The sequence below is a fragment of the Myxocyprinus asiaticus genome, chromosome 33 (assembly GCF_019703515.2).
Source record: "Myxocyprinus asiaticus isolate MX2 ecotype Aquarium Trade chromosome 33, UBuf_Myxa_2, whole genome shotgun sequence".
In the NCBI taxonomy this organism is placed as follows: Eukaryota; Metazoa; Chordata; class Actinopteri; order Cypriniformes; family Catostomidae; genus Myxocyprinus; species Myxocyprinus asiaticus.
In genome coordinates this window covers 19,371,741-19,396,704 of record NC_059376.1, presented here as the reverse complement: position 1 = coordinate 19,396,704, position 24,964 = coordinate 19,371,741, and the positions used below count along the sequence as shown (strand labels likewise).

The following is a 24,964-nucleotide window of genomic DNA, read 5'->3' as shown; positions in this document are numbered from 1 at the left end:
AACCACACTTAAATTTAGCAATATCTTTGCATTATACAACAAAATATCATCAAGTGGCATTTATTCTAAAGACAATTAGCACAACCACACCTTTCAAGCAAAGCACTTTACATAAAGTCGCATGGCTACACAGGATATGTAGAAAACATTTAGCCATACACTCTTCACAGAACTCTACCTAGTTTGGCTCAAATATCAACACTGTGAGGGTTATGTAAACTGCCAGTTCCCTTTAATATATTGTTAGACCAGGGATTGACCAATCAGAGCAGCATGCTAGAGCTGTCTACAAACTGAATAACTACTGTATACCTGACCAGAGGAGAGAGACAGAGATATGCATTCCTCTATATCGAGAACCCAATACCTGGTTTGTTTGCTCTAAAGCAATGGAGAGGAAAGCCTGTGTGGGTGTAGTAAATAATTCACGACTACTCCCTCCCCAAGCTTGGGTCAATACAACGCTAGTGTCACTGAAAGGGGATGGATGATCCTACCCAGGTCTCAATACCACCTGATTTATACTGCTTCTCTTGCTGAGAGTGGAGCTTAAATGGAGGCACAGACCTCTGGCTTCATCACACACACACACACATTTTCACTTCCTGTCATGGGTGGTTGCAGTGGCCAGGGCTGCTGATATTATCAATAATGAAGTGGTGTGCATTAATAGTTAACACATTAACCTGAGGCAGAGCACTGCTACATGTATAATGAGCTGAAAAATTGATAAGTGTTGCTCGTTTGAACCGCAGGAAGATCGAAGCAGAAGAACCACACTTTATTGGGTGATGGGCGCCACACTTTGTGCCCACTCATTTGCAGGGTGCACAATATCCTCTCTAGACTCAATGCCTAAAATGATAGCAGTTATGGAATCTTTTCCAAAAAAGCATCATGTGACCCTGTATGACATGGCACTAATTTGGGAGGCTGAGCATCACAGATGCACAGAGATTGTGCCCAGATAATGAGGTTGATTATGTGCACTGAGTGAAGTGGTCCCTGATAAAGGCAAAGCATTTTTATCAACAATACCATTAACGCTGCACATCACTTCCAATCAGTGGCATGTCTCAGACACGGGTAAAAGAACATAGCAGGCAACCTTTGGGCTCTCCTTGTGCTAGAATTTGATAAAATAACACTGGAAAAAAAATCTAACTTCTTTAGTGAGAAATTTATAAATAGTAATTTAAAATTATAATCTTAAAATAATAGTTTATATTAATATTTAAACTGGCATTATTATTAATAACAGGAAAATAATATTTGTTATTTTATTTTAGGAAATCTGATCTATTTTTAGGAATTTTAATCCTGAATTTAATCTTTTTAAATTCACAGAAAATATACCTATTTTATAAGTAATGTAAAATGCAGAAAACTCAGCTTTTTTAACAAATCAATTAATTAATTATTATTATTTATTAATTTATTTATTTTTATTGCTGCATTAAGATTAGCTGCATCACTTTACTGAGACTTGTGTTAAGTTTGGTCACATTTTTCTTAATGCATTTTAAATGGGTCACAAGTAAGACCTACAATATTTAGGCTATCCTCTCTGAAAACACTGCTCAGATTGATTGACTTGTTGCAACCAGTGCCCTGAAAGCCCTCCAATAAAGTACTCCAACATAAATGTTCATTTCATGAGTAATATTTCCAAGAAAACAAAAGAAAGAGTTCCTGAACATATGCAGAACAAAAATGTGGAGTAAATATCTATCACAGGCATGTCAAAATGTATCATGACAAGACATAACACAATCAAAAGGGACACATACTTTTAGCAGTTTGACAATCGGGTGAAATTCTCTAGGGAAGAGGGAAGAGGGAAGGGTTAAATATACTAAATCAAAAGTCTTAGAACATACATAATATCTGATTTCCAGGCAAAAAAAAAAAAAAAAGAAAAAAAACCTAACTTTTTTATTACTGATATGTAATTCCCATTCAACACTTGCTTCAATGCACAGAATTGTATTCACTAAAGAGTAGGAAATGTAGACTTTGAGGGAACAGAGTGTTGAGTATGTCTAGACATGTTCTAAGGTGTCAGTGAACATACAGAAAGGGGTGTGACAGAAAAGGAAAAAGCAACGAAAAAAAAAAGGCACAACAAAAGTGGAGCAGGAGAAATCATGACATACCTGTGCCACTGTGATGGTGGTTCCCACCCCCTGAAGGCAAAAAAAAATGGCTTTTACAGGATCTGACTCTGAACAACCCTCCATAAGCCCCTCCCCACAGAGAAAAAAAACATTTATTACATCACAGAGTATGCAAATACGCTCTTCTAAGACCAATAGGTTAACAATTACACATTTTACTTGACCACCTCTGTGACAGTTTGAAAAAGGAAGAGTTTTGTCTGTGGGGAGATGGGTGTGGGTGGGTACTCTTGCCTTCAGGTGGATTCTGAATTTAGTTATTGAGTGGGAAAACACTGTGATGCTCTTAAAGGCATAGTTCACCCAAAAATGAAAATTCTGTCATCATTTACTCACCAAAGCCATATGATTAAAAAAAAAAAAAAAAAAGGGTGAATAAAGGATGACAGAAATGTCATTTTTTTGGTAAATTAGCCCTTTCAATACTTAGCAATAATGAATCACACTAGGATGAATTTAGCCCCTGCAATGTGCAACTAAAATAAAGCTTGTCTCTCTTCTTTCTCCACTCTCTCTCTTTCTCTGACACGCATACTCTCACATACGCACACACATTTACTCTAAAACACAATGACTGACACAGATCACCACAAACCGTGGCATCCATCCACAACAGGGTACACACTGTGACTCCAGGCCCTGGTTGAGACTCAGCTCAGTGGATGTATCAGCCTGATGTGTTAGAGCAAACAGGTATGCATGCTAGACAGTGATGGGTGGAAAGAAGAGGACAATGAGAGTGAGTGTGCTTGAGTATGCTAATCTGGGATCAGCCCTATACTTATTGTCTTACTGTGATCAATTTTGTACATCTTTGTTTGCCTTACCTGACCTCCATGCTGGAAAATCCAGCTGTGTTTTGGAAGAAGGTAGCTGGTTTTTAACTGGTTCAAGTTGGTCATTAGCTGGTCCAAACTGGTAGACCAGTGTTTACCAATCCTGGTCCTGGAGTACCCCCAACACTGCACATTTTGCATGTCTCCTTTATCCAACATGCTAGATTCAACTCATCAGCTCATTAGTTGAGGCTCCATGACCCTATATTAGGTGTGTCAAACAGGGAAGACATCTAAAATGTGCTGTTTTGAGTGTACTCCAGGACCAGGATTGGGAAATATTGTGGTAGACCATCTTGAACCAGCAACAAACCAGATAACAGTTTGTCATACATGCTCAGGGTGGCAAAGATGTTTTTTTTTTTTAAATGGGAGCTGGTCGACCGGCTAATGACCAGCCTGGACCACCTAAAAAACAGCTTGGACCACCTAACCAACCAGCTTGGACCATTCGAAAAACACAGCTACCAGATTATGCTGGATTTTCGAGCAGGGCTAGCCTAGTCAATTAGCCACTGTTTTCCTATTTTATGGTAATATGCCATTGGATTAACCTAATTAAACCCTGGGCATGAGTCACAGGCTTTGGCCTGTTGTGAGTCATTCTTTCCAGGCTAACCAGAAAATGAGCATGTGATACGTGTATGGATGGTGTGGTCTCACCTGGGATACTGTTATGCTGCACTTCTTAGCCAGCTCCTCTTTGGCCTCTTCACTGGGATATGGGTTACTAAGATGTGAGTAAAAGTACTCATTCAGGATCTCTGTGGCTTGCTTGCTGAAGTTCCGCCGTTTCCGTCTGGAGTGAGTGGGAAAGAGAAGACGAAGGCAATTAGTAAAACTTGAATGATACTGTGTTTGGGTTAAAAGGATAATGGTCAGTCTAAGGGGCCGTTCAGACCGAAGGCATTCTTCAAGAGATGAGATGCTGAAAAAAAAAAAAAAAAAACAACATCTAAATGTGGCACAATGTAAAAAAAAAATACAAATAAATGTTCGTCTAGAGCATTTTTACTAAACAAATAAAAATAAATCAAAAATAACTCAGATGGACGGAAAAATGTGTTCAGTGTGAATTTTCCCTAATACTGTGTCCTAACTAGGCATTATGTGACAAGTTTCCAGTGAGAACAATTTACATATCCAGAGTGAAAGCAAAAACGTTGCGCAACATGACACAATAAGAGCCAATCAGAAAGTATTTGATAGGCTACTTAATATACTGTACATTTACATGGAACTGTGTTTTGGACCAATATGATTTCACTGTGGGTGGGGCTACATAGCATGACAAGGGAAACCAACTGACAGACAAAATGTCCCGTCACTTGTTGCTTTTTGTGATCATTTAGGTGTTACGACCCTGGCTTTTCCTCTCTCTCCCACGGTGGCAGTATGGGGCAGTTTGTGGTTGGCTGGGGGAAGTAATTAGTAAATTTGTGTGTGTGTGGGGGGGTGGGGGGGGGGTGGAGTATAAAAGTAATTTGGTTGTATCTCTCCAGAGGAGACCTTAGCTTTACTATATCCTTCATGCTCCCCATCATTTACAGCTCTATTGGATTTTTGTTGTTGTTCCTTTATTTAACCCCCTAGACATACTTTAATCCTTGTATACTATCTTTAAGTTAACAAATTCATATTATTGAAATGACCTTTCGTGTGTGACTCCCCTTTTGTTGCGGTCAGGATCGAGCTGGCCGTAACATGAATTTGGGTCTCATCTGAAATCTTTGGAAGCTGTGTGTGATGGTGAGTAGCCTATGTGTATGAGTGTTCACCTTTTGTATTTTTAATAAGTAAACTCCAATTAATTAGTGTCTGTCTGTAATCTGTCTTTGATATTCATAAGAATATTCAAATGGTTCCGCACTTTTTAGAGAAAGAGGTGGAGAAATATTTTTATAATTCTGAACATAGTCAGGAAACTACATTCTTGAATTCTCAAACCCATTCTCAGCTTCCGATTGATGCTGGTGCTTGTGGTCCAGGCGCTGTTGGCTGGCAGCAGGAATCAGACTGGACTTAACGTTTGTCTTTTATTAACCAGCCTAGTCAGAGGAGGTCTTTGCTCCTGGATTTTCAGCTCCCCATTTTTGAGAAACATTTCAGTTTCTTTCAGTTTTGTTTAAAATTCTAGTTTGCAGTAGATGGCTGTTATGGTTTCTGTTGTCTCTTCCTCTGTCTTTTATTTTGCATATCCTAGGGCCCAGGATTTTTAGAACAGGAGTGGGGCTGGAGGGGAGATTATGCTATAATGTGCCCTGTGTTTCATTGTTCTGTTTGTTTGTTATTCCTTTTTTGTTTTTCCTTTTTAGGTTCCTTGAGGAACCTTTTTTAGGGAGGGAGATGTTACGACCCTGGCCTTTTCCTCTCTCTCCCACAGTGGCAGTATGGGGGCTGTTTGAGGTTGGCTGGGGGAAGTAATTGTTTAATTAGTTAATTTGTGTGTGGGGGGTATAAAAGTAATTTGGTTCCTTTGTTTTTTGTTTCTCTCTCCCTCTGGGGTGGTTGCATCTCTCCAGAGGAGACCTTAGCTTTACTCGTTCTTTCATGCTCCCCATCATTTACAGCTCCATTGGGTTTTTTTGTTGTTCCTTTATTTAACCCCCTAGACAATCTTTATCCCTTGTATACTATCTTTAAGTTAATCAATTAATATCATTGAAATAACCTTTCGTGTGTGACTCCCCTTTATGTTGCTGTCGGGAATGAGCTGGCCATAACTGGCCAAAAACTGAGATTTACGTGGAAATTATTTGATCACATTCGCTGTATTGCAACACATCTGGTCAGAACACAGAGCTATAATGAGGCTGCTGGAAATATGTCATTTTAACTTCGGAAGGCCCTTATCAGAACACATGTAGATACACAAATGGTTGTTGTTACATTATTGGTTGAGCTCTAAGCAAAGCATGAAATGTTCAGTCAAGCTCTCCTTTCATTCTCCCTCTCTCTGTTTCTTTTGATCTGATGGGGGCATTTAGAGGTGCTCAAGCATTCCCAGTCAGAGCTGTATCTTGGGACATTAGGGAAATCAGGCCATGGCCAGCTGAGCACTGTTCCTCAAGTACTGGGGCAGTGCCTGATGGAGCTGCACTTACCGCCACTCACTACGGCCCACTCTGCACCCCTGTAGTTCCCCTCCCTCTCCACCCCCTCAGGCCCACACTGTTAAGCGCTGGCTTCTTTCTCTCGCCTTGTTTAATGCTTTTCACACGAGTGGCCGACCAAACGATTGTGCTTCCGCCTCACTTGAGCGTTCTCCTCGAGACTTCAACAGCACTTACTCTTCGACTTGCTCTTTCTTGAGCTCACTGCATCATTTCTCCACTCTCTTCCTCTCCAGATCTCCTCTACCAACCGTTTGTGATTACAGTAATCTTGACCACCTGCCGATGACCTCCTACCCACCAAACACAAATGACTTAATTTCCACTCTATAAAACCCTTAACTGCTTTCAGGTGCTTAGTATGAATGCATTCAGAGGATTGCCTAAAGGCTCTAAAGCTTTTGGTCTTGGGAATAGCACATCTTAACTGCTAATGGCTGAATAATGTGACATGTGTTAAGCCCGGTGCACGCTGTACGATTTTGGCCACGATTCTGCCTTCTGAGACAAATTTTGGGAATCCTAAAGGATTTCTGTCATCGTAAGGAAAAATCGGCAACCTTACAACGTTCAGTGTGACATAATAGCCTTTGCGATGATATTTAGCCTCCGACGAATTTCTGGCAGTGTCAGAAATTTAGCATCGTAGCCATATAGTGTGACTGCTATTAGGACAGCCAGATGAGAAAGTCCGCTCATCTCTCACACCCCAATTCACTTGAAAAGAAACCTGCTCTGAATTTGCACAACATTTGTGCCCAGTTATCACTACTCAAGCTCTTTCAATGTTTTTTCTTCTTTTCATTTTATATAAAAAAGTTTTAATAAATAAATAAGCAGAAAATACTTGGAGAAAAGTGTAACATTTGAAATATATATATAGCAATATGAAAGCATTATTCCCTGAATTAAATAAATATAGAGCTTACAAAATGAAAATAAATAAATGATTGCATTTTCTTTACATTTATCATGCATTTTCTTTACAAATCTATTTTAATTACAATGTTACTTTTAATCAGTTTACTTTAAACACCTATAAACTTCTTTATTCACACCACTCCAATTTTATAAAAAACAAATATATATATATATATATATATTTTTGAACAATTTATATTGGTATTTATGGGACATTTGAATCCAAATCAACAGATGCAATTGGATACAATTATAGAAATTTATGTCATGTTTGTGCATTATCCATAGGGAATTTGCAAGCGTGATATATTATCAGCCTACATGAATTTTCGAAATTTTGCATGGCCTATATCTAATCTAAAAGAGGAGAAAGATGTACTATAACCCACCTTTTTGGTTTTCCCCTATGTGAACAGAGAATTTTGTTTGAAAGCCATCCTTGCTTGTGGTAGCTATTTATTACTGTAGGCTACCTCCCGCAGTCACGCTCATTCTCAACATCTGTAATTTTTTGTATTTGTGATCAGGCCATCTTATTATAGGCCTATTTGACAAAATCCATCTTTTTATATGTTAGCCTATGCTCCTGATGGAGTGGTATTGGAGCAACGGAAATGCTGATGCCCTAACTTTCAGGAAAAAAAATGCTCCTCCAGGGCGGGCAAATCTCACCATTTCGCTTCTATTCCACAACGCTCCCGTAAGTCATGTTCACTGATCGGGAATATTGGGACCACAGTCGGCTACGGTGTGTATTGTACAGTCTGACATAATGTCGCACAGCGTGCCATGGCGATATCAATGCATTCATATCGTTCAGTCTGACAAGCAACAATCTTAAAGGACTGTAAGAATCCTACAGTGTAAAGCGGGCTTTATTGTGCACTGCTGATAGCATGCCGGAGCAAACAGGTGCCTTAGCATCAGTGGCTGTGACTGAACACAACCCTGATTGTGTTGATTAATGGTCAAAAGAGCTCAAAATTTAGCAATAAATGTTTAACAACAATTCCTACTTTAAAGTCACAATACTCACATCTTAGTATAGAGTGGTCACAAAAAGTATTTGGACACTTCAATCACACTTAAAAATGTAAAAAATCTATACACTGTAGATAACAAAATAGTAAACCAAGTGGCATCTGCAAACAAATGCTGCTAGTTATTTTCTCAAGCCTAACTTCACTTTCGGAGTCAGTTTTGCAATTCCATTAAATCAACAATTTTTAGTGGATGTATGATGTCAGTTGCCCTCAAGTTCACACTGGTGTCCTAGCAGAGTAACCACAGGTATAGTTTATCACATTAACTATGGAAATGTTCCACTAATGTTTGACAGTGTCCAAATACTCTTGTCTTTATTTAAAACAGATCTATTGTTTTATCATTTGAAACCTAACAAACTACTTTTGGTTAATTTTATACTTAAAGTGTGCCTGTACTAGCTTTCTTTATAAGAAATGCCACTTTGGTTGGTATTTTGTTATCTAAAAGAATGACATTCATTAAGTGTAAAATTTGTTCTTTTTTAGTAACCTTAGTTTAGGGATCAGAAATTAAACAGTAATTAATGACTAATAATTACACTGGTAAGTGACTAGCTATGGACATTTTTAGCATTATAAAGTATTTATTAAGCCTTTATTGGCTGATTTCTTATTCTTGCATTATAGCCCCTTTATATTTGCTTTTGTTTCAACAGTGAATTTCTCTGCTAAAAAAAAAACAAAAACATATTAATAGTATAATGAAAAAAACATCCTTTATAGGTTCTCAGTACTCTGTGTGAATGTGCGGCTTATAAGAATTAAAAACATGTAGAATACATATAGTATTTCAACGAAGCAGGGAAGGTTAGGGTTAGAGGTAGGGGTTGGTATAGGGTGTCTATGTGACTCTAACTAAACTCAATAAACATGCTGCAGTGATGCCCCTATACTGTAAGTTAGTATTTAATTAGGGGTGAAAATAGCATCTAACACTATTTGCACTTAGTGCTGAGAGAATGCTTTATGTTGCTATTTACACTAAGCAACAAAAGTCTCTGCCTTCAATAATTGTTTTATACTTATAAATTGCACATTCACATAGTGTAATGAGAACCTATAAAGGATGTATTTTGCACCTTACTAGCTATTGGTATCTTTTGTTTTAACCTAATAAGTTAATTCTTAAAATTTGAAAAAAAAAAACAAATGTAAAGAGGCTATTAGGCAAGGGTAATAAATCAATGAACAAAGTCCTAATAAATACCTTATAATTCCAAACAAGTCCGTAACTAATCACTTACAAGTCCAATTATTACTCATTAATTACTGTCTAATTTGTGATCCCTAAAATAAAGTGTTACCCCTTTTTTCTTTTCTTTTTTTTTTCTAATCTTTAGTTCCTTGCATTTTGCAAAAAAAAAAAAAAAGTACTATACATTTGTACTATAGTTTAATGTAAATGATATGTAGGCAGATCAAACACACATGCTCATACGAACCTGGCGTCGAGGAAGCGGGATCTCAGGATCATGACAGCCTCACAGGTGCTCTGTTTAAGCTGCATTTGGATGGAGCTGAATTTGCGGTGGATGATGCTGACCATGCGCTCAATCTCTTTGGGCGAGATGGGCCGTGTGCGAGACTGCTCCCTCAACAGGTTCATGACGTGGGTTGTGAACTCGTTACATGCCTGTGAAGACAGACAACAATTTTATTGACTCTCAGGGTATAGATTTTTGTGCAATTAGAAGATTCTGAGTGAGGGCGTAGGCGTAAAGCATATTACCCTAAATTAATCAATTTGTGGGAATATGTCTGGCTGTTTTCAGCCTCTGAAGTCATTAGGACCCACTTCTGAGCCTCAACTACAAATAAATAATTACACAGCTTCCAAGGCAGCATTGCACTAATATTCCTCAAACATTCAGGTTAGGACTTGTTCTAAACCCCAAACCTTAAGTATTAAACTTCTAAAATTAGATGAGCCAACCCACTGAATTTCAGTTCTATTCTTGTTTTTTGTAAACTTGTTATTTTAAGAAATTTTTAATTAGTTTGAAAATCTCCCATTGACTTACATTTTCAAGCATTTAAAGTCTTACCGATAATGATAAAATCATCTTAAAATTTGCATAATGAATTCTGGTTGGTCTTCTATCCAGGATTGGGAGGGTTACTTTAAAAATGTAATCTGTAACAAATACAGATTACTTAGTAAAACATGTATTCAGTAACTTAATCAAGTTACCTCAATAAGAAAGTAATGTAATCAGATTACTTTGTTTCTTTTTGATTACCTCAATTTCGCATGTGTGAATAAAGTCAAGAGAAAAGCAATATTTTCTCAAAGACTTTTAATCATGCCTTCTGAATGCAAACAAACCGTATTTGAATAATGTTATGGGTTATGTAGCTATTATTATATACAGTATAAGAAAAAAAAAATGAAAAACAGGGACACTGCCTCCTTAATAGGTAACAGAATATGTTCAAATGTAGAACAGCTCTGCATTTTTTACCAAATCAGGTGATCTGTTACAGAAAATAGTTTATTTTCTCATCAAGCAAATACAGTTAGAACAGATGCACTGAATTATGTCGTGGTTAACATTAAACAAAATACACTATATTGCCAAAAGTAATCGCTCATCTGCCTTTAGACGCATATGAACTTAAGTGACATCCCATTCTTAATCCATAGGGTTTAATATGACGTCGGCCCACCCTTTGCAGCTATAACAGCTTCAACTCTTCTGGGAAGGCTTTCCACAAGGTTTAGGAGTGTGTTTATGGGAATTTTTGACCATTCTTCCAGAAGCGCATTTGTGAGGTCAGACACTGATGTTGGACGAGAAGGCCTGGCTCGCAGTCTTCGCTCTAATTCATCCCAAAGGTGCTCTGTCGGGTTGAGGTCAGGACTCTGTGCAGGCCAGTCAAGTTCTTCCACACCAAACTTGCTCATCCATGTCTTTATGGACCTTGCTTTGTGCACTGGTGCGCAGTCATGTTGGAACAGGAAGGGGCCATCCCCAAACTGTTCCCACAAAGTTGGGAGCATGGATTGTCCAAAATCTCTTGGTATGCTGAAGCATTCAGAGTTCCTTTCACTGGAACTAAGGGGCCAAGCCCAGCTCCTGAAAAACAACCCCACACCATAATCCCCCCTCCACCAAACTTCACAGTTGGCACAATGCAGTCAGACAAGTACCGTTCTCCTGGCAACCGCCAAACCCAGACTCGTCCATCAGATTGCCAGATGGAGAAGCGTGACTCGTCACTCTAGAGAACGCATCTCCACTGCTCTAGAGTCCAGTGGCGGCGTGCTTTACACCACTGCATCCGACACTTTGTATTGCACATGGTGATGTATGGCTTGGATGCAGCTGCTCGGCCATGGAAACCCATTCCATGAAGCTCTCTACGCACTGTTCTTGAGCTAATCTGAAGGCCACATGAACTTTGGAGGTCTGTAGCGATTGACTCTGCAGAAAGTTGGCGACCTCAGCACACTATGCGCCTCAGCATCCGCTGACCCCGCTCTGTCATTTTATGTGGCCTACCACTTCGTGGCTGAGTTGCTGTCATTCCCAATCGCTTCCACTTTGTTATAATACCACTGACAATTGACTGTGGTATATTTAGTAGCGAGGAAATTTCACGACTGGACTTGTTGCACAGGTGGCATCCTATCACAGTACCATGCTGGAATTCACTGAGCTCCTGAGAGCGGCCCATTCTTTCACAAATGTTTGTAGAAGCAGTCTGCATGCCTAGGTGCTTCATTTTATACATCTGTGGCCATGGAAGTGATTGGAACACCTGAATTCAATTATTTGGATGGGTGAGCGAATACTTTTGGCAATATAGTGTATGACAGGATATACCTCAGATTCAAAAACACTACAAAGTTGAATTCTGCCATGTATTGTAGTTAGCATGTGGACTAATTGACACTGACCATTCATTAACTTCCGACTGCAATAGAAGGATCACAGGCTATTTTCTTTATCATCAGCGTCATTATTATTATTAATGCCTCCAGTGCTTGTCCTCTGCTTGTTTAAGGAGGATTTTAATGACAAATAAAATAAAAATAAAATAAAAAAAAAATAAATCTTGTTTTAAAGAATAGATAAAAATAGATTTAAACCTTTTTAGTGTGTCTTGATTTACTTATTCCTACTTTCTATGAGTTTTCAAATTTTACATTTGCCATTATTTCTCCCTCACCCATACTTTTGAACTTCTTAACAATACATTTATAATAAATATCAAAATCAGATAAATTGTCTATTGCACTTTCCCCTAAGAACTTAATAACATTTTCAATTAATTTAGTATTCATGTGTACAATTTTTATTTTTTTCAACAAAGAAAAAATAAATTCTGTCCCTATTACAGTTGTCATTACAACATGAACGCATTTCAGAGAACAATTTAAGAGTTTCAGCTGAAGTTAGGATGAAATGAGAAGTCACACTAAAGTTTCAACTGTAGGCATCCGGTGTACCGGAATACTGGCTGTTTGCCTGGGGATCGATTAGTCGTTTCTCCGCTTCTATTCCTGCTCCCGCAAAAACAATCGAAAGATGGTCTGGGGGCAAAATTAAGGAACACTTATGACTAATTTTATCTATCCTAGCTAACATGATTTTCATATGGGTCTTACCTTTAAATTATGTATTGGGTCCTTGGAAAAACACTGCATCTTCACAGCTGTAAGGTATAAATTGCACTGAACTAATGTTGTTTCCCTTTTCTCCATTGAAATGACAAGAATGTTAGAATATCCACAAATTATAATATTTCTGCAGTGGCCATTGCGATGAAACAGCCCTTTTAATGGTTTGACCTCGTTTGGAGAGCACAGTGTTGATGTGAAACAGGTGTTATTTGTGCATGCGACAGTAAGTGGCGCCAGATTCACATGAGTAACGAAAGAGAACCAGAAGAGATCTCCAGCGCGCATCTGATCATAACTGTACCACTCTAAAGCAAGCAGCTGTCTATCATTTTATGTCAGGAGGATCTTTTGTTTATTTTTTATATATATTGAAAACTGTAATCCTGCTAGCAATCCAAATTTTTACCAAATGTAACTGTAATCTGAATATGTTGAGTTTTTATGTAACTGTAACAGATTAGTTACACATTTTTGTATCCTGATTACGTTACGCCATTACAAGTATTACGTTACTCACCAAGCCTGCTTCTATCTTACATTTATTTAAAAAAAACAATTTTAAACATCTATTTAACTCCTGGAGGTGCCGTTGCTGGCCATATCAGCAACGGCATCTCCACGAAATGCAAATATGTTTTTCTAATATTTAATTCCTGTGTTATCATCTCAAAACAGTAACCGAAATGATCTTTAACACTATTCTGCAGAAGAAACGCTATCAGTTCTACTACATTCGTTTGAAGATCTCTAGAGCGGCAATCAGAAATTTCTGAAGCAAGTTCAAAGATGCCACTCTAAAAAGCATGGAAAAAAACACCATCCATACTGTTAGTGCTGCTGAGGACTTAAACAGCTTAATAGGAAGTCATCTATGAACACAACTGCCGGTTTGCAATTTGGCACCTACCCAGCGCCCGTAGTGTTTAAACAGCTTTTCGTTAAAGCAGTGGTTCATGCATGATTCATTCGAATAACTCATTTAGGTAGTGCACACTTTAGCTCATTACTCGAGTAAAATTTGTTAAGTATTTACATTTAGATAATTAAAATCGGGGAACACCCTTAAGAAAGATGCATTTACTCATGGTGAAAGGGTTGAACCACCTTACTGCACTTTCCCTTTCTAAACAGTTAGGAATTAATCAGTCAAATTTAGCCAATTAGATGGTTAAGCAATCAGCTAAACAACTTCCATATCATTTTAAAGGGATTGTTATTTACAGATTAGAAGTTTCCCTCCACCATTATTTATTATGCACTCTGCAAGTGCTGTTGAAGTATTTTATGATAGAAAGGGCAAATAGACATGCAGCAATTACTTTATTTTCTAGGAATATCTTTAGAAACAGCCAACATTATACAGTCCTTCAGCTACACCATATCTGAGAAAGCGATCGAAAGGCACTCGTTCAACTCGTCCTTGATTATGAGGAAAATAACTAAAGCGCTGAATCAAAAATTAATGTCAGCTCCATTAGATAATCAATACATGACCTCAATGAAGCAACCGGTCCTCCATAGCAACACTCTCAAATGCACTATGCAATCAGAGGTTGCCCTCCACACTGTAACTAAAAGTGTCTGCTCAATATTTATAAAAGGATGTCTAGACCATCGCTGTTCTGGGGTCAGGTAAGTTGAAGATGTCCTAATGCCTGTATACCACCATAAATCACATCTGTGCTCGATTGTAATCTTGGTAGACAGGACTGTAAAATGGGAAGTGCTTTCTCAGGTTTAGACCTCTGACACCTTCAGTTCAGATGAAGGCCTCCAGGTCTCCCTTTAAACCTGTCATTGAGCTTTGGTGAAAATTGTTGATCCTGACAGAACAGCAAGCTGATCTTACTTACACTCAAAGGATTAATGCAAATGTGTGCAATAGAGCTACAAAGTTCTTTTGTAATATTCTTGGCTCCAAACCATTCAACCAGGTTGGGCTTCATAACATGACTAGATTTGCAGTTTCTGAAGGAAATTCCTATGCTTGCAAGACAGGAAAAGAGCAGCGTAGGTTTCAGATTTTAGTTCTGAGTAAAGGAAACAGCTTTGCCTTTGTCATGACATGCAACACGTCTTGTTTTCTGTCAGCTATGTACGAGAATCAACACAAACTTCAATACTGCCTTTGGTTAAAGAGGTAAGAAAAAAAGACCATTTACAATTCAGTATGCAAATATTGCATTGGAAGGTTATTACAAGCTTCTGCCTTTCACCTGCTCGTATTTCTCCAGCTCAGTGTGGTAGATCTGTCGGATTTGGGAGAGTTTGGCCCTGTAGTCAGAGTGTTCAATGGAGTTGTCAGAGGGACTGCCGGCTGCTGCCGCCGCTGCTGCTGCCGCTGCCGATCCTCCGCCCTTCTCTGGTCCTGACACACCCTCCGCCAGAAGCATGTTGTCAAGACGCATCAGCTGGGGATCGGGCGGGTCCTCCTCCTGAGCCCCGCGGATACTTAGACCTGATAAACAAAAAGACAAGATGGGATTGGTCAGTGATGTGACATTGTACAACAAGGTGTAGAGGCTTTGTATATTCTTTGCCAGTTTGGAATGGTTGAATTTTTTATTTACTGCACATGACCAGAGACTATTTAGCAGAGACGGGCCACTTCTATTAAAAAGAATGAGAGAAATTGGAATGCCCAAACAAGGAGCTCGTGCCCAATGGTCAACGGGTGTGTAAAGGAAGTCCCGCCTTACAGGTAAAAGAGACAATCACCTTTTAGATACATTCATCGCCTGTCAATCAACTCGAGAATGTGCATGCACACTAGCAAAACAAGCTAGTAAAATTGCGTTTTTTTAGCACAATGTGAGGTAAATAAGCACAATTTATGATACCAGTGTTGTCAGATTTTACTGCTAATTTGAAATATGCTGTTTAAACGTAAACTTGGTAAGCAGTTTTGTTCCCCCCATTCAAGCAGATAGGAGGTGCGCTGTCATGACTGGAAACAGCCTCCCGGGAGCGTTCCAAATATGTTTGCACTGGCTGACTAGCTAGAAAGACTTTGATATGACATAAGTTATAGCAAATGGACATGATTACTGAGTCAAGCATGAATAAACCTTTCAAAAACTGCTTATTTGGGACAAAACGTGGAACAAATTAGCAACAATGTTTTGATTTGCCAAAACACCACATTTTTGAAAACAAATGCAAAACCTACTTCCATTTTGGTGCCTTTGAAAACAAAAATAACAAGCAAAGATGATCCTGTTAACGAACTATAGTCCGTGTAGTCCAACTGGTAGAACATGGTACTAGCAATGCCGAGGTCATGAATTTTATTCACAGGGAATGAACAAAACTGATAAAATGTATACCTTGAATGCACTTTAAGGGGACATTCACACCAAACATGTTTTAATGTCTGTTGTTTTTAACTTTTTTAAATATGTAAACATACGCTAGATGGAAGTTTTTTACCATTGTGTTGCATTCCACTGTTTTTCAGCATCTCACACAGGAGTGCCATGTTTTTAAGATGGCGTGTCAAGTTAAAAGAACTTGAACTTTTAAAAAACATCTCAAGACACCTGCATTCTGTTCCATTTGTTGCATGATCTAGCCCTTTTCAACACAACAACACATGCAGTCTGAACAACTAAGTAGCTTTGGATAAACGTGTCCATCAAATGAATAAATGTAATTGCGGAAGTACACTTTCTGACACACTTGAACATGTCTACTGCCCTCATGAGCCATAAACAATAGAATTAATGATGAATGAATGAATGAACTTATGATGACTGTTTAAATTCATACAGGTTTTAGTCTTAAACAGTACAATCCTACAGATAGTGAGGTATGCAATCAAGCCACTGTTTTCCAGCAAATACTACTGTAATATTTTCTGTCACAAGAGGCGAAAGTTACAGATTACATTAGAGTAAAAGTATGTTGTCCACTCCAGTCCATCGCTATGCTTGAGTTAAAGTGAGACCGATCAGGGCACTGGGGCTATTGAGAGAGTGCTGAAAAGGCCTGTAGGTACGAATTTGTTTTTCCTCTGTTTTGCAGTACTGCCTTTTCAAATTTTCACAGCACACTGCACACACTGTGTATGTGTGTGTTCATAGCCATACATGACAGGGACACTCACCAACTGACACACACTCAACAGCGTGATGGATCCTTACTGATGCCGAGACGATGCTAAACAGAAAGACCCGTGCCCTGTGTGTGTGTATGTTTGCACATGTATACATGTGTGTGTTTGTGTGTGTGGCTGCCTGCTGTTCCGAAATCACGAGTGCAGTGTAATAATGAGCAGAAACAGTTCTCACAAGTGCCGTTATGTTTTGTTGTTAACAAAACTGTTTTATTATACAGCCCAGTTCTCCTCTCTGCAGAGTCAAGGCTGCTTGAAATATATGTAAATTTGCATAGCAATCGATATGAGGGTGAAAGATAGCTCATTGTGTTTGCTTGATATTCATAATGAACCTTGGAGCAGTAAAGAGCCATTAAGATTGATTACAGACTTCCTCATCAGTGCCTGCCTCTCTTTCTCCTCTCTTTCTGTTTGTATAATGAACTTCATTCATAAAGGAGAATAATGAAGCAGAAAAAAAGTTCTTTTTTGCAAAAGATTTTAATCAAACATTTTAATCTTAACATGTATTTGTAATGATGCTGCTCTAAGAAGACACGGTCATGCTTTGTCTTCGGCTGCGAGCTTCTGCCTTTGTTATTGGGACACACAGTCTCTATTGTTCTTTCATTTTTCCTCCCTTTCTCTTTTCTTTTCTCTCGTGCCTATCATTCAGTGAATCCTAATTAGTTCTCATAAAATACATACAGGTGTAGACCTGTGCTGGCATGACATGCATACTCCGGCTTCAAAAAAAAAAACAAAAAAAAAAAAAGCCAGATATCTAAAATAAACAAACAATACCCAAACTGGGTGTTAAAACTAAAATGAAAACAAGGCGGCATTAACATACTATTATTTATTTAACAGAGGGTGAAAAATCACCAGATACATACAAAAGTAATGTCTAGGACTAAAGCCCTCTTCAGATGGGATTAGTTTTATATGGGGACGTGAGATAATATAATAATTACCAGAACTTCTCAGTCATTTTAATCCCGTGCGAATCGATCACATCAGTAATTTTCCCAGACTTTTTACGGAGCTTCTGTGGTCGCCATTTGTTTTTTAAGTTTCTAAATCATAATTTTTAATTGCCATTTTATGCAGTTCATGTTAATAGTGCTGCGGTGTGACAAATTAATTCTTAAAAGGACATATTCCATGTAGCCTCACAATTACTATGAAGTCATAAAAACTGTGTATATTTATAACAATAATAATAAAAAAAAAGTGTTTAAAATTGTTTTAGATGCAGTATAACATGTCGCACTGCAAAACACTGTCACTGCTTGAACTTTCATGTCTTCCCTTTTTTAGTTCCATCCCACAAACACAAAGTTTTGAATGCATACAGTATATGCAAATAAATACTGATGTAACTAACCACGGTCAGACATTTACAATTTTTTCCCACACTGAATCATGAACAAGTATTTACACATCGATTTGGTGGTTTTGTAAGCAAGACTTCAGGATTCCCTCCTCTAAAGTACAAAATGCTACAAAGCCTGCGGCAAGTAAAGCCACGTCTACAAACAAACCTCTACCGAACGCATACGGACACTCTAGCTAACCCACTTTAATAAATAATCAAAGGCAAGATGGTGTCAACGTGAGGAGACCATTTACTCTGGTAACACAACAAATCTAAAGTCCTCCACCTCCAGCACTGGCTGGCCCGGGAGGTATTGATCAGGTGTTAGGGCATGTATGTGGTGTTGATATTAGGCCATGGGGTGTAATGGTGTGAGAGGCCGAGGATGAATGAGGTCATTTGTGTGAGGCGCTCATCTGGCGGTGCTGGACAATGCAGTGTCAGCGACAGAGCCAAGGCCACACCAGGGACAATATGACCATGTGCCACTGACTCCAAGAGCAGTCACACAAATGCTCACATACACACAATCAACCAATCAGAACTGCTATATCGCCCTTTTTGCACTAGATGTAAATTTGATCATGTGGCCTACTAGAGAGTTCTTCCCGCATCTTTCATACACCTTGACAAAGGCCGTTAGGCCGAAACGTCTGTAAATTGTGCAGTTACATTTTATATTATATATATATATATATATATATATATATATATATATATATATATATATATATATATATATATGCCATGACCTGCACCTCAAAATTTAAGGTGCACTTAGTTCAACTGCTTTTTCACTGCCTCTACCACGATATCACCAAGACTTCTATTTAATGTTTACATTTTTATCTGGAAGATGTAACTTGTAGTGCATTTGCTCATTTGCAAGCGTTCTTGTAGTTTAGTTGGTAGAGCATGGCACAAACATTGCAAAGGTTGTGGGTATGATTCGCAGGGAATGCAAGAGCAGAAAAAAAGTATTGCATGAATGTGCTGTAAGTTGCTTTGGATAAAAGCATTTGCCCAATACACGTACTGTTCACTGTTCGAAAATGTTCACTGTTGGATGTTAGAACAACATTCAGTAGACGCTTATGCAACATTTATAATTTAGAAAGTAAATCTGCTACTTTTATTATGTTTATCAGATGTTCATATTCAAATATATCCCTTAAAATAGAACATGAAACATTTCAGGCATCTTTCACAAATGTTTCAACAATATATTTACGTGTGCTTACTGGGTATAATCTATAAGTATATGTATATGGGTATGTTTGAATTTGGGTTTGATTTATGTTATGTTAGTTGTGGTAGTTGCTTCGTTTTTTAGGTTTGTTTGTTTTTTTTTTTGCATTCCTGTCAGGTACATTAAATAAACCACAGCTGACGCATTTCCACACAAGCCTTGGTTGTCACAGCCAGTCCGTTCACTCTCTCCTGAAGGACCAGAACAGGGAAACACAGCTGGTGGAATTTACTGAGCTTTTTACTTAAACAGACATAAATCAACACTTTCATTCAAACCAAATAATCTGAGGCCATAAAGAGCTGCTTGTCTCACACTGTATATTACCGCCAAGTTCCTGCGAGCAATAACACGGCCATTCGCAGGCAAAGCAAAACAGAGAATGATGCGAGGATGTGACATGTAATGCAGTTAGAAGGTCCTGTCGCCCACACCGGCCTTGACACTTTTATCATACATGTCCATTTCTATTTGGGAAATGACGGGGATAAAAATGATTACTCGGCTGTGCGGGGAGCACGCTGGGCCCCTCCAGGCTGCAGAACGGGTGCATTGGTGCCACGGCAGCCCAGGAGAGCCATCCATAATGGGCACGTTTGGAAACACAGAGCCCCTCCTCCCTGCCTTTGCCTGCTCAGTTCCTCCTCCACCTGCTGCAAGAGCTTCAAGCAAATGGTGTTGTGGTTTATGGGGCCCACTTTCTTTTAACCACAGAAATAGGAGTCAAGCCATTTCCTGTTATATCATCACCCAGTTCTCTTCAAAATGCTCCTTTCTTTGATTTTCTGGCTCTCTTTTTCAGCTGTTGATGACTTTTCCCCATTTCACATGCTGAAAAGACCAACTTAGACCAGCATGAAGCTGTCTAGCTGGTGGACCAGGACAGACTGCAAAAAATGATGGTCAACCAGCATGGCCTTTCTAATGAAGTTGACCAAAGGACCCTTGCTGATTAAGCTAGTTAAAGGGATAATTCACTAAAAATGTATTGTTTACTTACATTTCCTTTTGTTTTCTTCTAACAAAAGACATTCATGTGGGTTTGGAACAACAAAAGAGTGAGTAATTGATTAATTTTCATGTACAGAATATATACATTTTTGAGCAGACTATCCCTTTAAGACACCTGGTAAGGACACAAACACAAACATCTCATGCTTGGAATCAGCCTCCAATCGACAACATTCAATGCTGGTCTTTTCAATGTGGTGTATATTGTATACTTATTTTCATCATAAATATTCTCCTTCCCTTTAATTCTTTCTATCTTTTCTCTTATCCATTTTATTCTGGCTACACTATTAGTATGACTTCCGGCTCACGAAGAACCAGACAAAAAAGAAAATCTCCTCTGTCGTAACAATTTTATCACTTCAAACTAAACCCCAATATGTCTGAAATTAATTAGTGCTATAACATCCACACAGCAGGCCTGAGGCCTGTGGTTTTCCTTTAAACTAAGCAGCTAATAACACTTTTAAGATGAGCAATGTAAACACCCTGCCGTGATACTAGTAAAGTAGGCTTTGCGGTGATTAGATCTCTCATTGCCAGTAAAGCTGCAAATATGCAACTGAGAATTTCCACTGCTTTAGTCACAGATTTCCTAATACCTCACTCTCTTTCTGTCAGCAGAAGCTTGACGGTATGTGTAAACACCATGCACATTGCACCTACCTTTATCCAAACCTTTAGCCTTTATCCAAACTGACGCAACAATCTCAGGTAGTAGTACAAAATGTTAGTTTTCTGCCTTTAAACTTTTTTTTTTTTCTGTCTGATGTAAGTCCTTTGGACTTAAGCCCCAAGCCAAGGTGACAGATAAAGCTCTTGTTCCACACAGCTGGGTCTGATGCAATGTTGCTGGTATCACAGTAAATGGACAATAGGGAGTTGGGAGCTCGTTTGAAGAATGGAGGCCAGGCTTCACCTTCACAAGTTCCGTAAAAATACAAACTACAAAACGGCAAAGAACCAGACCCAATTAGACGTGTGCTTTAGGCCTGTCACTTGATTTCATCAGCTCAAAACGAACAATGCGACTGAAGGGAGAACTGTTGCTAGCATGTTAAGAGCCTTTAGAGCTGCACAATTAATCATTAAAAGATCACAATCTCATTTCTAAATGACAATGATTCTGCAATGTATATTAACGTTCCCTTCATGTGGCAGGCGTAAGGCAGTCAAATTTCAATTTGAAATTCACTTCAAGATGCGTTATTTTAATGTTGATAAACTTTATATGGCATCTACAAAACACAGCGCTCAGGCACGAGACGCTAAATAAACTAAAACGCAACAGCCAAAGATGTCTGTCCAGCACAGTGGTTTACAAACTGTAGGGTGCAGCCACGATTATCTACGAGTGTGACGGAATCTCTGCTCAGTTCAATATTTTAATACCCATCGATGCTAAAAAATACCGGCATTACCAAGATCTGACTAAATTCACTACCCGTGCGCTGTTTGATAACACTCACATGCGAACGTCTGCGTATGGCCCCAACATTCTAAACAGTGTTGAAAAGGAATAAAGGAGAAATATGCACCATAAACAGACAGAAATTGTAAGGTTTCAATCCACACATCACAGATTTTGAAAAAAATATTTACTATTAACTAAATAACATCTCAATATATTGGGGTAGTGAGGGAATACAATAACATTTCTGCATGTGTTTTTCTAAAGAAAAAATGCCATAATTTGTTTTATGGTTACTGCGACCATCTGTAGAATTTGGTAGTATCGGTGCTACCACTCTTAAATGTTAGTTTGGATCCCTGTAAATAAATACATAAAAAAATATACATACATATATATATATATATATATATATATATATATATATATATATATATATATATAAATGCTGTGGCATTGGAAGAATTTGCAAGAACAAATCTGCAAATTAGAAAAGAAGCAAATTTGTTGTTTTTTTCATTACCAAATTTACACTCTTGCCACCTGTGACCTCATTATACAGCGTACCTACGTAACTTACATTTTTTGCATAACCAAATTTCAAACATTAGAAGTAAACACAGATGGACAGAAAACATGGATAAGTTCTTGAAAAGGAAAACAATCGATGATGTTTATGTGGAATAGTGGGCTAGACGTGTGGGAAACACTGCATTAGCATATACTGTGTAGATGACCTTAAAGGAAACACACATGGACTAAAAGCCACAGAAGTCTTATTTTGATTTCATGTGTTGTGTTTAAGAAATTACTGAATCAAACCAAATACTCTAAACATTTTAGTAGCTCCACTAATAATACATTCCTTTTCAACTCAATCCATGAAACAGACTCCCTCTCTGTCTTCAAAAAATGGCTAAAGACAACTTTTTCGTGAGCACTTGACCCTACACTCATAATGCAACATAAAAATAAAAAAGTACTTGTTGCACTTTAATCTCTGTCTTGGCTAGTACTTTTCTGATACAATTGAAACTTTGTAATGCAGCACTTTTTGTCTCCTTATGATGAACTGCTTATATTGCATCCTTCCTCATTTAAGTCACTTTGGATGAAAGTGTCTGCAAAATGAATAAATGTAAATGATACTAGTAATGTCAAGGTCATCAGTTCGATTCCCAGGGAACACACATCCTCAAAGAATGTACAGTATACCTTGAATGTTTTGGTTGAAAGGGCCTGCCAAATATAGGCCTATTGTAACTTAAAAGCACCATATGAGAAACATGGTACTTTCTACAGCAGTGGGCACCTACGTTTGTCCACAGACATATTTTTAAAGGTACTGTGACATTTATTAGACACCTGTGTACCGTCACAAAAAATTACAGTGAATTTACACCATCTCTCTCTGTCTCTCTTTCTCAATCTGTCCCTTAGGCACTGGGTATGCCCTTACGACTGACCTCTGACCTCTACCTTGTTTACTCCCATCACTTAAGAGTGGCCATGAGAGCCATAAAGTCTCATCCCCGCTGAGTTAATGTGCAGTGTTAGAGCTCTTAACACACACAAACACACACCACTGAGAGTCGTTTACTCTTCAGTGCAGTCAGCGATGTGAGGCTGTGCACTGGTGTTTACACTTACACAAACCCTAGACAACTATGTCTGTTTTCTATTTGCCCATTTAACGGAAGGCTTGAAATTCAACTGTGATGTGCTGACAACAGAGATACTTTTTCGTGCTTGTTCATATGAGAAACAGCATCAGGTTTCTGAAGCAACACGAGCAGACAAGAAAAAGAAATTTGTTGTGAATCAGTTATCCTCTGAAAGTGAGTGCTGTCTTGTAGTGATCTCTCTCTCTCTCTCTTTGTCTTTCACGCATCCATGGTCTATGAGTTTTGTTTAATACACCTCCAACTGACCCCTAATCCCTCACCCCTTTCCTCTGTCCTTCTTTCTCTAATCATTGAGCTGTTCTGCAGGAGTCCAGTGCCTATTGACACCTTGGCACATCTAATTGCATCGACTGGCGCAGGTCCCCCAAAGCTAACTAATCGAAAGGGAATTTATTTCCTGTCAATATCTAGAAAGGTCATCTCTCTCAGAGCAGCTCAGTGTTCAGCCATTCATGATTATGAAAAGTGTGTATGTGCACTTAGTAGGGTGACCAGATTCCTGCTTGTGGAAAATGGGATAGTCCCCTCCCAGCAAAAATGAAATTGATGTATCCTTACCTAGGCGCAGATCAATGCGAATTAGAGGGTGCATCCACATCTGTAACTGTTGCCACCTTGTACTTTTTGATGGCAACAATTTTTCCCAGTGTGCGTTTGTCTTTCAAGAGTTCATCATAAAATGCAGAGCAGTCCAGTCCAAAATTAAGACGTACGAAAAGCATTGCCTTCATGACTGTTACACCGACTTGAGATTTATCCGGTGTCCATGCTGCGTTCATTAATGAGAACACACGCTCCACAGATGCAGATGTCCCAGGCAGGCATAAAACAAACTCCACGACCTTGGCTAAGACTCCGAAGTTGATGGTCTTGCTCTCCAGCTCACGAAAAACGTCTGTCCATCTCTCAGACATGGCCGCCTTGTTCCACTCAGTGATGCGACGAGTGACAATGTATTTCAAGCAAGCCCACTCATCAAAGAGCGTGGTTTCGTCAATCAAACTGAGAGTGGGGATTCCGGAGTAGAAGTGTTCGAGGCTGCTCTGAATGTCTTTACACTCTGGGATGTCTCTCAGTAGGGCCCACTCAAATTTTTCTGTGTTCTCCAATGAGCGACTCCACTGAGCAATTTTGGAGGTAATCCACCGATGCTGAATAAAAGATTCTCACTGCACAAAAGAAATCATCCGCTCGCATGTAACCAGCTTCAACCAGGGCATCCAACTGTTTTTTAATGTCAGAGGGTATGAATGATTCCTCCAGCCAGGCCTGCAAGACTTTTCTCAGGTCATGAATGTGCAAAGCCACTTCTGTGGCTGATATATGGGTCTTGCTCTACTATCTCCAGTGCACGGTTAAAAGTGGCTGTTTGCTTGAGTGCGAAGCCAATCCAAAGTTTAGTGTAAGGATCGCT

At 38.8% G+C, this 24,964-nt stretch overlaps 1 protein-coding gene across 8 annotated transcripts in view; it reads right to left on the bottom strand.

Annotated features, from left to right (window-relative positions):
• The window catches only part of LOC127424143 (pre-B-cell leukemia transcription factor 3), a 120,929-nt gene that overhangs the window by 10,917 nt on the left and 85,048 nt on the right, over window positions 1–24,964 (bottom strand). For 4 of the 8 annotated variants that reach the window (XM_051669072.1, XM_051669076.1, XM_051669073.1 and 1 more), the window contains exons 3-6: window positions 14,937–15,178; window positions 9,536–9,726; window positions 3,677–3,812; window positions 2,157–2,186 (exon numbers count right to left, since the gene is read on the bottom strand). In XM_051669072.1, the coding sequence (XP_051525032.1) occupies window positions 2,157–2,186; window positions 3,677–3,812; window positions 9,536–9,726; window positions 14,937–15,178 (599 nt within the window). The remainder of the gene's footprint in view (window positions 1–2,156; window positions 2,187–3,676; window positions 3,813–9,535; window positions 9,727–14,936; window positions 15,179–24,964) is intronic. The other 4 variants (XM_051669074.1, XM_051669075.1, XM_051669078.1 and 1 more) reach the window with 1 other exon arrangement.